The 14,439-nt window shown below is 35.7% G+C and overlaps 2 protein-coding genes across 2 annotated transcripts in view; one reads left to right on the forward strand and one right to left on the reverse strand.

Annotated features, from left to right (window-relative positions):
- Positions 1-852: 852 nt before the first annotated feature.
- On the reverse strand, positions 853-3,233 carry LOC118276336 (guanine nucleotide-binding protein subunit beta-like protein 1). Its single transcript, XM_035594607.2, has 2 exons — positions 2,962-3,233; positions 853-2,354 (listed from the first exon to the last, which is right to left on the reverse strand). The coding sequence occupies exons 1-2, from the start codon at positions 3,109-3,111 to the stop codon at positions 1,539-1,541; spliced, it is 966 nt and encodes a 321-aa protein (XP_035450500.2). The 5' UTR covers positions 3,112-3,233; the 3' UTR covers positions 853-1,538.
- Positions 3,234-4,334: 1,101 nt separating this feature from the next.
- The window catches only part of LOC118276463 (exostosin-2-like), a 38,745-nt gene continuing 28,640 nt past the window's right edge, over positions 4,335-14,439 (forward strand). Inside the window, exons 1-3 of the mRNA XM_050707429.1 lie at positions 4,335-5,027; positions 5,472-6,228; positions 12,385-12,568. Of these exons, the coding sequence (XP_050563386.1) occupies positions 4,492-5,027; positions 5,472-6,228; positions 12,385-12,568 (1,477 nt within the window). The 5' untranslated portion in view covers positions 4,335-4,491. The remainder of the gene's footprint in view (positions 5,028-5,471; positions 6,229-12,384; positions 12,569-14,439) is intronic.

The raw sequence follows: 14,439 nt of genomic DNA on the forward strand, positions 1-14,439 counted from the left end.
AATTATTGTTTCTCGGCTTACTCACGTAACTATTTGACGATAAACTCGACTAGAGACTTCAATCATCAATCATGCTAGACTCATATTCTCGAGACATTCAGCGATGCTACACAACAATGCGATACGTGAGTACACCGACAATCATAATAATTTTGTCGTGTTTTAGCACAACAACATCGTAGTTGTTTTGTTTAAGATAAGCACCTATCTCCTATCTTTTACCTATCTACATTACACCTATCACCTAGGTAAAAGTATTTTCACAAACAATGTAGGTAGGCAAGTAGGCACAATCTTATTATTGCCACCTAGGGTGAATCGCGATGTAGATATCTGAATCTTATCACCAATTAAGTAATTTTCTAGTTTTATGATTTGGTGATTGGAATCACAGATACCGAAAATGTGGTCTCAGGTTCCTAAGTATGGTTTTTAAACTGTTTATTTCAAGGTACCTACAGTGTCGAATATATAATTGTAGCACAGGCTTAATGGTGCCTGTTAGTTACTATGCGAGACTCATAACAATCATGTTGATCCACAACTTGTTTGGAAAAGATAAACATTGAGCCATAATATATTATGTAGTCATGTATGTACTAATACACTGTAATATTATAAGCGGCTATTATCATAAATATTGATCTTTTAACACAAAATGTATTGCGTGTAGGTAGTAGGCAATAAAGCGTGTATATAGATGCTACTATCGACGTCTCAGACATTCTGAAAAACAGATGTTTCAGTTCACTGGAAAATAATGAATCATTCATTAATGTAGATTCAGGTGCAGAATATTAAGGTGATGATATTGCTGTGTGATGCGTGGAACGATACAATAAAACACTTGAAGAAAAATTATAGGCTTTTAATGTCTCGACTTAAAAATCATCGCTAAAAACCAATCATGGAAAATATTGATTGCTATTCATTAACAACATGTTCTTACAACTAATAGCGAGGCCACACATTGTGGACTGTACCTTCATATTCAGGAATTTGTACATTCTTGAGATCCAATCATTTCAACATTACATCATTAAACATTATTGCATTCTGTTAAATCATATCTTCAAATAATTAAAGCACATTCGAATGATACACATTACATGCGTCATAACAATTAAAGGCAATACTGGCATTACTTTGTAAGTACTCCTTTTAAGAAGACTATGGAATAATTCAATTATTTCAAACTTAAGCAAATTGTCAACTGGGGAAATATATCACCGCGCTCAAGCTAACCTGTTGCATCCTGGTGCACTAATGAGTAGAATCTTAGCCTTACTTTAGTAACTAAGTAAGCAAGTTGATTAAACTGAGTATACATTGGACTACATTAAGCCTAGTTTACGATACTCAAGTGAGACCAGAAACACTAACAGGTCAGATGCAGTAAACACCCGAAAATAGTGAAAAGTACTGTGGCCATACATTCTAAGTTTGACTAGAATGCTTTCGTAAGTATACATGTTTTCGGCGTTACCACGATCTGAGCTTGGTAATATTCTATAATCTACTATAAAAAGTTAAATGCTTTACTGTTTGGCATTATACAAATCCCACAGTGTAATAGCACCATCAAGGCCTCCAGCAGCCATTATCTTCGCATTCCAGAAGGAGACCTTCTCAGTAGAATAAACCACATCTTGGATAGCTTGCTTATGCTCCGTCAGTACTACCAGAGGTCGGAGAGAGAACCAGGAGAAAATTCGAATATGGCCATCCCAACCTCCGGAAGCAAACACCTTTCCATCAGACCGGGTCTGAACTTTATTTGTACCTGGGTTTTTTATTGTTATATCCAACTTGTGAGCCAAGCTTAAGTCTTTTCTCCCTATACTAAAGATCTGTATCACATTTGAGACATTCCCAATCATGCCTCTTTGCTGTTCAAGGTGGAAATCAACTGACATCGGACACTCGTTGGTCTTCAGCTTGCTGATACATTGACTAGTGTTGAGATCCCACAGGAGGAGCCATCCTGCTTCGTATCCAGCCAGCAAGCAAGGCCGATCGCAAGGAAATTCAATGAACTTCAAGCACATTGGTTCTCCAAGCTTCAGTGATGCATCGGGCTCCAAACATCCTCCTTTTTCTCCAGAAAAGTTGTAAATATGAATTTTAGAATCCTTGTCAGGTACATAAAGTGCTTCGAGTTTTGTGTTGGCGTCAAAACGGCAGAAACCAGGGTAATCAATGTCAATAAGTGCGTCTTCCTCGTAGCCAGCGTTTGTTAAACTAAATACTTTGAACTTGCCGCCTTTCTCCTGTGTGATGAGATGATTGTCCGTGTGAATGAGATGAAGAATTGGAGCTTGACCAACTTGGATTTTCTGCTGCACACGATTTGTCTGAAAACATCAAGTTTTTTTACTTAGTACATACCCCCATTTTCATTGAGACATGTTGAGATTTTTTTATATTGCATGTACCTAATATTATTTAAATTTAGGTGCTAAGTTAGTGAGTCTATATTTGTTGTACATGCCTATAAGACTAATCTAATTAGAAATCTGATGACACAATGAATTGACCAAAAACTATGAAAATGTTGACCATTTGTATTTTTTTACGAAATTACACTATATATCACTATTAAAATTTAATTATAATAGTAATTGATTTTTTTATGTGCTGGAACAAGTTTATAATTAGCAATTTTAATTAAGTGTTATCCAATAACACATCTTAATACAAAACATTAAAATAGGTACAATTTCAAGTAGAAATATTCAGTTTTACATAATGTCCAGCCAGATAAGTTCAATGACCCAATGAAATAGAATAAATACGTTAATGTTTTGATTTGGCAAACGGTCCGGCCGATTCTAGGTCGCGAATCGAGGGTAGTAAACAAAAATGTCGCGCACTTAATGGAAGCCATAGGACACGTCATTAACGCCTTCTGCGCAGTTGTTATAAACCACAAAATCTTTTGAAATATGTATGTGATCTTACCTGAAGGTTGTATGCATAAACGTAGCCGTTTTTTGAGCCGGCTAGTAACCTCTCGAGACCGCCAGGCAAAAAGCTAAATGCCAACGAATAAACAGGAACGTTGTCCACGTTCCTGATCGTATAAACAGGGTCTGGAGGTAACAGCGCCATATCTGGTCAAGCTCGGAACAAAATTATTTGTTGGAATTGGTAAAATAAAATAATAACAAAATTAATCAAGCCATCAGAAACTCAACCACAACTACGCACAACACAAAACTGACAGAAAAACAAAAAAGTTCACTTCGTAACAATCGGTTGCGTTCGAAACCTAGATTGTTTGAACATCATAACATTATGACTTTTAAAACAGAGTGTATTACTAAAGAAACTTATAATATCAAAAAATAGTTGATAATACGTAATATAGCAGGATATTTGTACTGCAAAATATGTAATTATATTTTTTTTGCAGTCACATTTATTTGAATAATTTTCTCTGTGTAAATATTCCTCGCCGAGTATTTGAACGTAGACATTGGAAATAAATTGTCACTGTTTTTTAGTCTGTGCTACCTAAGGGACGTGACACACTGAATCGATTTGCTTTAACTGCATATTTATAACTCTTTTTAAATGTTTAATTTGGTTACACCTTTTACTGATTTCGATTTAGCACTTGTTGAATTTAAGAATAGATTAGTATATCATAATATGAAGAATTATTATATTTGTATAAAAGCAAAAGTATTATATTAAAGTATATTTTAAGAAAAACGTGTTAATTTATAAAATCTGAAAAATATTTAAATAAAACTTTTCGACCGAATCGATTAATTAATTAAAAAAAGAAGCCTTAATTAAGAGTAGACAGAGTGACTTTCATTACAATAACAAGTGGTGGATAGGATTCATAAAAAATAACTAATGGCTATTTTAAATACTATTTAAATAGATCTTAAGACAAAATTATATTTCTACTCTAGTTTATAAATGAAATCTACCGATGATTCTATTGCTGAGACCGGTTGTAATCATAAATATTTATTTTATCTTGAGATTGAATAGTGTCCAGAGTTACAGATTGAATTGATTTGAAGATAGCGTATTATTTTAGATATAGTTATGTATTGGCTGAGCCTAAAAATTACCATTACCATTTAATTCAGAGTAAAGAGAGGGAATGACTTTATGAACTGCAATTCATTCCTAAACTACATAAGATCATAATTCAGGTAGTTTCCTTTAGAATGCCTTATCTAAATAATAGCTTTATTAAAGTTAACATTTTAATCGATTAATTATATTACTTTGGTTTCTCGATAACTGTCTACTAAAGTTCTTAATCGAGTTATCATTTCACTTCACACAGCACAACACTAGTCGCCTACCAGCAGCCTGTCAATCACTTCACTGCGTCAGTTTCTCTTCGCAAGCAGTATTATCGTGTTTTATACTTTGATGGATTTTTGAATGAGAATTAATTGATCTTACCTAATAATGGGTGCCATATATAAATTAAGGAGATTAATTTAATCCTCGAAATTACAAATGGCTGCGGAATCGCTTCTGAAAACGGGCAAGCATTCGAAATATACATCGTATAGAAAAATCTTGTATCATAGGTTCTTCGTCGGCCTACTCTTGTTTATAGTGGTATCTTTAGTGTTTACTGTGGTGTTTAATACGTTTACTGGTAGTGCGGCGCGGATAGATGTGTATCAAGCTGTGAATTTGGACTCGACAAGTTTTGAAGTGGTTAAAATCAGCAGTAGTGCTCTGGAGGCGCATCCTCGTGTCTCCAACTGCACGTACTGGGACTGCGTCGATGTCTACAGATGTGGGAAAGGCGGACACAACAAGATAACAATATACATATATCCAGTAAAAGACTATCAGACTGAAAATGGGAATTCTATATCAAGATTTTCTAAAGAATTTTATATGATATTAGATACTATAAAACGTAGTAAATATTACACGCCTGACCCGGAGGAGGCGTGCCTGTTAGTACCTAGCATAGATACTTTGAATCAACATAGTTTCTCAAGTAAACATGTCGCACAAGTGCTGCAGTCTTTGCCATAGTAAGTAGATATTGATAAGCTCACCTATTTGTATACAAACACACTCTTGTGTCACTCTATTTATAGCCTATGAGGCTACCAGTATACTTAAAATGCATCTAACATCCATATTGAATGTCGCATTTCAGAGTAAGCACAATAACATTGAGATGGTATAAAGTAGTGACTAACTAATTATTCAATATTATTATATTTACTGTAATTTGTATTGGACAGAAAGTGTCATACTTAGATAATTCATTTAAAACAAACATTATTAAACTTAGTAAATTTTCCTCAATTAAAAAAAGAACATTAACTAACTACATAAAACCACAGTTTAATTGCCTATTACTTTGTCTCACTTCCTACATATCAAGTGTCAGACATCAGTTTAATAAAAAACAACAATTTCCTAATGAAATAAACATTGTCACTTCACTAATAATATGTTTTATTCAACAGTTGGAACCACGGTGAAAACCACCTTATATTCAACATGCTGCCAGGGTCCGCACCCAATTATAACTCCGTGGTGGACCTTAACACCAGCCGAGCCATTATAGCAGGAGCTGGATTCAACACATGGACATTTAGATACAATTTTGACGTATCAATACCCGTGTACAGTGCTGTCGCAGAGACGATCGACAGCACACAACCAGAACAAAAGAAGTACCTTATAATATCAACGCAGCTCAATATACCACACGATTATTTAGAAGAATTACAGAACATTGCGTCTTCGTCCAATGATCTCTTGTTGTTGGACCGATGTAAGACTGACAAAACAGATCACAGTAAGCGGTGTGAGTACACCACGGGTAGACAGTTTGACTACCCCAACGTCCTGAAGGATGGGATGTTCTGTTTAGTTGTAAGAAGTGCGAGGTTGATGCAAGCTGTGCTGATGGATATTCTTGCTTCTCAGTGTATACCAGTAGTGATTGCGGACTCAGTAGTGATGCCATTTAGTTCACATGTTGATTGGAATAAACTAGTACTGTTTGTACCGGAAGATAATATAAAGAATTTAGTTAAAATTGTGCATTCAGTGAGCAAAGAGCGCCGTGGAGAGCTCTACTGGCAGCTAAGATGGGCATTTGATAGATATTTTGCTAGCATAGAGAAGATAACATTGACTGCTTTAGAGATAATTAATGAGAAAGTGTTTGCGTTGGCCGCCAGGACGTACGAAGAGTGGAACATGCCTGAACACTTGGTAAGAACATGTTTTTTTATGTTTTAATTGTTATGACATTATTGTTCTGTTAATTTATTCTATTATTAGAATGACTCATTGCAATGAGTGTGCAGTATCAGTACCATAATGCATTAAAAAGATTAATATAATTATTTTTCGAGACACTCCAATTACATTATGCGTGAGGATGATAAAAACAGCAATAGTTCATTTGCAATTAAATTATTTGATGAATACGACCAGATTGCGTGTAGAAGTGTAAGTAAATAACTAAGTAGTTGTACAATAACATCACAGTAAACAAGCGCAACCTACCAATTAAATAGGTGATATGTTTGTTCTTAGGTCTAACTAGTTAATATGTAGTTAAACTTCGACAAATGATTTTATTGCGAGCCGACTTATTTATGTTTTTGGTTCACCAACAATTAAAAACAAAAGTCCAAAATGCGCCCAGTAAAATTGTCAAAACACAATTACTATCGGCTCTCACCGACAAAGTGGGCATCCAACGAGCCGCAAAAGCTTGTGGCTCTATGGCTTTTTCGAAATAAAGCCACAAAACCGCAGTTGCATGCGGGCATCGCGAATTATCGTACCGTGAAATATTTACGGCATAAAAATATTACGAGGTAAAAAATCCGGAACTTCACTAGACTGCAGAAGGGAAAAACTTAATGCTAAAAGCCATTACCGAATATTAAAAAACTACAGCCCTAAGCTAAGAGATGACTGCGCAAAAAGTTTCGTTACAATCCGTTCAGCGATTGACGCATTGAAAGAAAAACGTCGAGTCAGCTCTATTTTAGTCTGTTACCTTCCCAGATACTTACTACAATGTATTCAATAAGTTTCAGCCATGAATTTCGACAATGCTATTATTCAATTCTTTATTCCCCATCTAAGCACTAGGTTTCATTTTGTATTCTGTTCGCAATAGAGCTGGAAACTAGTGTAGTGGTGTAGTAAATAAGAAATATAATGGACCGGTTCCCGGACTTTAATTTCGCACATTTATAAACAAGTTGTAAAGAAAAAACGCTTTCAACGTAAACTTGTTTATAAATTAAAGCATTTTCTTCATAGTCGCTAAACATTTTTATTAACGTCTTTATATGAAATGCTTTTCAACATTACGTAAAAATAGCTTCACAATATGCAGTACACGTGCTAAGTGACGTCACATGCAAATGCATTCAAGTCTGTACTGTATGTATGAAGGGGAATGCAATCATCGTGATCTCCGTATTAAGTTTCGATCAGAGCGCAACTTCACTTATGAACTGCGACAGCTTCGCCTGCGACGTTGATTGGATTCTCTAGATTTTACGATTATGCGAATTCGGTACAATGTGCGCCCGAATTATACACTGAATGTACTTTCTGCACAAAATTAAATTTCCCCTAGCACATTAATCAAGATATTAAAAAGTGTTATAAAAATGCAACACTCGAAAATGGGGGAATCCTGCCGCTCGGAGGCAGCGAATCTAGTCAAATACATGAATATTCAATATTTGCTTTTACAGCATACCTTTTATTCGTACTTTTAAGTCCTTGAAAAAGGTCAAGCGTCAACTAATTTGCATAGTGTGTGCCATGGACAGCTTTAATCTCACTTCAATTAAAATTTCTTTCAACTTACTCGAAGCTAAATAAACCCGTTAATATTTCACATGAATAAAGCAAATCGTGTCTGGTGCATGCTACTTTCAGCGCTGTGAGAGCTTCTGAATTAAATAATTATTATTTCGTACACAGCGCAGTCGAGTCGCGGGACAAAGAAATCCGAAAAAGTGTTCCGCAGGGAGCATTGCGGTTTATTCTTGCACTGAGAATTCGAAATACCTAACTTTTGCTAGAAACATGTTTGGTCCAAAACTATAGCCTTATTGCCCTTTTAGTGGGGACAATTTCAAAGAAATCCAAACGAGACAAAGTTTTATGTCAATTTGGTGCTAGATTTTCGTCATGTCTCGTGTTCGTGTTGTTCGTTAACCAGTGCACAAACTTCACTATGATTCATAGCGCAGACTGTCGACTTTCCATCCAATTTGTCTGCAAGTTTTCGGGATAGAGCTCCCTCGGATGTTTCTGCATTAGTTATTAGAATATCTTTGTATCCTATTTATCATCCAGAACTTTATGTTTGTAGCTTTTATACATACGTTTTATATCGTGAGTGATACATTGATCGCATATGCGTAATTGCATATCCTTCTCGGTTCGCTAAAAGGATCCTTTTGCAAGATCATCTCCATCTTTGAAATCCGTTTCAAATCTGGTTTGCGTGACCTTATAAAACTCGTTAACATCGGATAAACAATCAAAGATATGGAAAAAGAAATACATACATATTCATCTATTTTCATTTGGAGGTATCTATAATTAATTACCTATATACCTAATTTCAAGGATGTTGGATATTTATACCCAGTTTTTTTGACTAAATATACACGTGATTAGTTTTTTTTTGGGTTTAAAAATAGCGACAGGTGTGTTCTGTAGCTTTGAAACTTTTAACTTAAAAGTATCTATCTGTTATGTTAACGGGCATTTGTTATCAACTGGTCCTTCTGCGCCTACCTAACAACATATGATCGCGATCTCTATGGAGGTTAAATGCAGGTATCAGTTGTAGGCCCCGTTAAAACCAGTTTCTGATGATCTGATCACAGCATTAGTTATCGGATCAATGCATGTTCTTTAGTTTACAGCGAGGACAAACGGACTATTTATGTTTCCTCCTTATTATTGTTGTTAGAAAAACAAATTGTTTTTGCGAGCTACTAAGCGCTTTGTTCGAAACAGCTTTCTTTGAAGACTCATACAATAATAAGGACTAACCCCTTAAATCTGTTTACTTTTAATAAGATAAAATCAAACTGACTGTTTAATACGGAATCTTGGAATTCCGCAGACACTAGTATTCACTGGCATTAACATAGGCATTCGAAAGGGATGCATTCCATGAAACGAAAACTCCGGAAATTTCATATGACTGTGTCTGGAAAACCGGATAAGGGCAAATCACAGTACGAACATTGGTCGAAAGTTGGAAGCCAGGCAACCGTTGCCAACCCTAGTTTGTGCGGATAAATTTTTAGTGGACTGTTAACTTTTAGCGGGAAAAGTTGTTTAATTGCTTTTAACATTAACGTATAGCAGAAACAATTGTTTAAAAGCGTAGCAGCTAAATTGTGTTATATTCGTCGTTGGAATGTGTTATTCAACATTTTCAAACTGCAAATTAAGGCCAATTATGTCAGAAGTAACGTAATTATGGTGTTTCCATTTATTATGTTTTTGGTGGAAGAAATGACGAACAATTAGGGGAATTAGGTTTGCCTTTGTTAATTCGCCATTTTGTTAAAATGACCGAATAAAAGTACTGGAGACGTTTCTCTTGTTCTGGTAAATGTCGTTTTCCTTCGTATTTGAATTTGTGCTTTTTGAGTTATATTTACGTTTGAGTACTTTAATTTCGTTCGTATTTACGCTTTTGAGTTTGAGTAAGACGTCTCTCTCACTAACTTGCAATGTATCGACTGATATAACTTAAGATCACCTTAATATTGAGTGGAGTATGAGCATTGGAACATAAGAGCTATAAATTTCAAGCTGCAGATACAGTTTCCGACCTAGATTTCATATCAGGCTTGTTTGAAACTTGATTAAATTTTACGAGTTAGACCGAAACCGCTCGTAAAGCTGGTTAAGTAGCATACTATAGCTAAACAAGGGATATGTTTATAAGGAGAATTATTGAACATGATTTATTGAAGATGAATCAATAAATATGGGTTCTTAGTTGAGTCGCTGTTGCTAACTGAACACTAGCTTTAGTTTTTTTCTTTTTAAATGGGCTTAGTTTTTTGTTTTGTTTTGTAGTTTTACCGTTCGGTAACACTCGCACAGTAATTTACAAATGTCTCTCGACTATATATTTTTCTCTTACTCCATTTTTATTGGTTTTACAAAAGAGGTTTCGTATCTAAGTAAAATATTGCTTTTGCATATTCAAATAAACTGGCACTAGTAACTTACTTTTAATATAACGGACTCTCACGCCATCGCCAGCACCAATAAGGTGCAGGTGTGCAGAAGAATCAATTAGAAAAGTTTTATTAACTATTTAATCTACTCTAACTGTATCTAAATCTAAACTCTTTAATATTAAATGCAAAAGATGACCTGAAATACTGATTACTTGGTGGTCAAAATAACGAGTAGGTTACATTGGAACAAATATCTACATGACCCACCGATATTTGGTTTCGAGCCCGTATGTGCTTAGTGGTCCACGAAAAAGGCAAGCGATTTGATTCTGAATAAGAATGAGCTCTCCGATACACAGAGTTATTTGCCTTCAAACATTCTTTATGGACCAGATAAAAAGCAATGGAAAATGTATAAGTTGAATCAGAAAATGGAGCAATAAGTAATATTATCATGCTCATATGGCAGTGTTTTATTAAAACATGTGCACAATCTACATCTGAACTGTAGCCTGTAGCGATGCCAGATGTGTCCACTTCCGCGGGATGTCACGATTTTCTATGATTCAACACCATTGAATGTTATTTCAAAGGATTTCTTTTGCATAATATTCCCATCTGATGAAATTGGCGACTTGCGAAAAAAAGGGTTCCCTTAACATATTTTTCGAAGTTTTTGTCCGTGTGTTTTTGTAAGCAAATAAAAAATGTCCCCAATAAATTGGGTCAAAAGGTACGACATACCCTTGATGCCCTCCTCGTGCTTCTTGAGTCTACGTCACGTATCGGAAATCAGTCAAAGAGCCGACATACATCGATGTGACTAAATATATGCTCACCTTTATCACGAGAGGAACCCTCCGTTGGAAAAACCACGGTCTTTTAATTTTCCAAATAGCTTTTTGCTTGTTTTAAAACTTTGCGACTCTTTTCCTGAATAATGTAACGTAGCTGGGAGCCACCGAGATTCGAGCTTTTATCGCAATGACGAATACTCGAATAAGGAAAAATCCTTAACGAGACGAAGCTTATTTTGCAAACGAACGTAATAAGCGTTGAAATGCCTATTGTCTTCTGTATTGTTAGCAACAATTAATTATACTCTGAAACAGAAATGCTGGGAGCCACGCGACGAGTTTACCTTTTCATAAATGACGTGTATGAATTAAAATTGAACTTGACAACTGGTATTACTTTTTAACTTTGAAAGCATACCCGCAGTAGAACTCAAATATTTGTTTCGATGTATGCAAATATTCGGCTCGTATTTGCGTCAGACCATTATTTAACTCCCAGAGGTACACAGCAAACTTTAAGTAAACGTGTGAAGAACTATTATATGTTCAAGACTCGACGATCGATCTTCGTTCCAGTCGTTTAGTCGCAAGAGGTTCAAGATAAACATCATATAAACAAACTCACAATCCTCTTTACAATATTGGCAATAGATACCATGAGACACAGCGAGTTAGTTCAGGGACGTTGTCGTTTGTATGTCGCGTACTAAGCTCCTTTATCCCCTACGATCCTGTATTGAGTCGGCCGCACATTCACGTAACATGTACCTATCTATAGTTGTGTGGTACTCTCCCAGGGGCCTATACTCTCACATATAGCACATATTATTAGCCATCACTGGCTAGCTATCGCCTGCAGTGAGCGACAGCGCAATTTCCTAGTTTTTATTCAGGTCCGTACACCGGTCCCATTTGGCACGCAGTTCCTTACTTTCAGTTTGACGTAGGCTGCGATTAAAAATTGCTATGAATTTTCCATTTTCAAGCGAGCACTGAAATGTCGGAAGCGAAATAGCCTGTATGGAAGCTAAATTTCAAATTGATCTCGTGTAATGGGAAAGGCGAGCTTTTATCCAGTACTTATTGCAGATTGGACACGTGTGATAGTACGATTGTGCCTACTGTATACATACATGTGTCTTCATAATGGTTCTTTGTTATAAATAAATAATTGTATTAGCAGTCCCTCGGATATTCGATCCTTTTCAGGGATACAACCAGATGGTACAGGGAGATCGAGTGTGAAATTAGGAGTCAGTACGATGTTGTAATGTATAAGTAATTTCTATGTGAATCCGTTTTATTGATCGTTCTGTTCGGTTCTTTTTCATACTGAAGTGATATGATTGAATTAATTTATGTGTCTTTTTTCTATACAGTACGGTCCAGTGAATCCACTCTTCTTGCCGGTGACCGCGTCTAAAGCGGCCGGCTTCACCGCGGTCATACTGACGTACGACCGGGTAGACAGCCTGTTCGCGCTGGTGTCCAAACTGGTGCGGACGCCGAGCCTAGCCAAGATACTAGTCGTTTGGAATAATCAGAAAAAGGCGCCGCCTCCTTGTAAGTACAACTATTAGATTCTAAGTATCTGTGGAACGACCCATGTCTTTCATTGTCATTCTGAATGAGATACACATACGTGTGTATAGGATAAGTTTCTGTAATGTTATTTTTTTCCTTAAATTCTCGTTTTCCTTTAATACTCATTCTTGGCTCCAAAACTATATTTTTGATGAAACTACTACATATTGTATGATGTCTCAGAATGAATCCTTATGACAGCCGAACGGATCCATTTTGCTCGAGACACGAGTTTCGAACGAGCTCCTGATTATTTTTTTCTGAGAATAGCTTAGACTAGCTTAGACTGGATTAGAGAAAAAAAACATAAAGAAGATGTGAACGAACCGAATTTCTGAGTCCTAAATTAGTACTATAGTCACAACAACTATAACATTTTGTTTGCTCATTGTTCCCTTCGAACGGGGAGCGTGATTTACTTCATTTAACTCCGTTTTAAGTTTATGACTTTTGTTTACGGTGTCATTCAGAGTTTTTAGGTGTTATTCGTAACAAAGTAATTCTATGTTTTATTGCTGTAGTTTTCTAATGATATTTGTGTGGTTCACGCGACGTTGGCGTTGGAATCAGCCTCGTCCATGAAGTGGTATACGATATATTTGCCACTGTCACATGCCATATTGTGCGGTAGATTATCGCGTCAGGGTTTTATTATACCGTACAACGCCGGAATAGACGTTATTATGTTCCGGTTAGAATGATAATGAAGCCATTACAATTGTAAGAAACATTTAAGTCTTGTTTCTGGAATGACAGGGCAAGATAAGACATGCCTCTGGCATTGTAGATCACTTGGCTTTCTGCGCGATCTGCGCGTGTAATCTGTCTGTTTCATTACGTAAAATTATGCCTGTTTCTCTCTTGAAGACAAAGGTTGAGGTTTATCTAGTCGCGTGGGGTATGAGATGTAGTACTTTGCTTACTTAAAAAAATTAAGATGTTCTGTTATATTAGACAGACATGAAACCACTTGTAATTCGCCTTTATTCCTAATGCTTTACCTACATTAATGAGACATGAAGTGGTCTTTAGGGATGTATCTGTAGCTGTACTCATTCTACTTAGGCATTATGTGATAGGCTTAGCCAAATTATGTATTTAAACCTTCTAATTATATGGATATATTAGTACTTACATATCCCTTTCAATGTATTTATCGACCCGTGTCGATCTTTCTGCGTAAACTTAGAGTATTTTTTTCTTCGATTCTCTTATGGTTAGGGTCCACCTTCCTTATAGCGACTTGCCCTTTTAGCTCATTAGGAAGTGCATTAACTGTCCTTGAAGATTCTTTAGTTTACTTCTGTTCAGTGTTTTTCTAAACAAGCAGACAGTAGAATCAACCAAATTTGTTTTACAAATTTGTTTTTTTTTAATTCTACTACAGTAAACGGTATTTTTTCCTGTTATAAATAACACTGCGAACAGTTCTCAACAAACCAAGAAGGCACAATACCTTAATTGTTTTATGCGAAGTTAATTGTTTAACATTTTGAACCCTTATTTAATCGCTCAGTTACGTCGTAATTTTGTAATCATGCAATCTTGGGTCTAGTTTACATAAGTATAGGTGTTATATTCAAATGCACTTGCATTAAACATGTGATTTGGTTTGCTACTACGCTGTGAATCAAGCCATTATTGTATGATTTTTTTGTTTAATTTTGCATTTTTATTTCGTATCAGCATATACTTTGCAAGTTGATTGGAATACATTACCATTTCTTCGCTAATCATAAACGTTTGAAAAAGTATCGTATTCTTAATCAGCCTTGCTTCGTTGATCTAGCTGTTGTAGAGTTTATTTTTATCAATTTTGTGCCATTATCGTGGTGGTTAAAATGATATTG

This window comes from Spodoptera frugiperda, chromosome 31 (assembly GCF_023101765.2).
Source record: "Spodoptera frugiperda isolate SF20-4 chromosome 31, AGI-APGP_CSIRO_Sfru_2.0, whole genome shotgun sequence".
In the NCBI taxonomy this organism is placed as follows: domain Eukaryota; kingdom Metazoa; phylum Arthropoda; class Insecta; order Lepidoptera; family Noctuidae; genus Spodoptera; species Spodoptera frugiperda.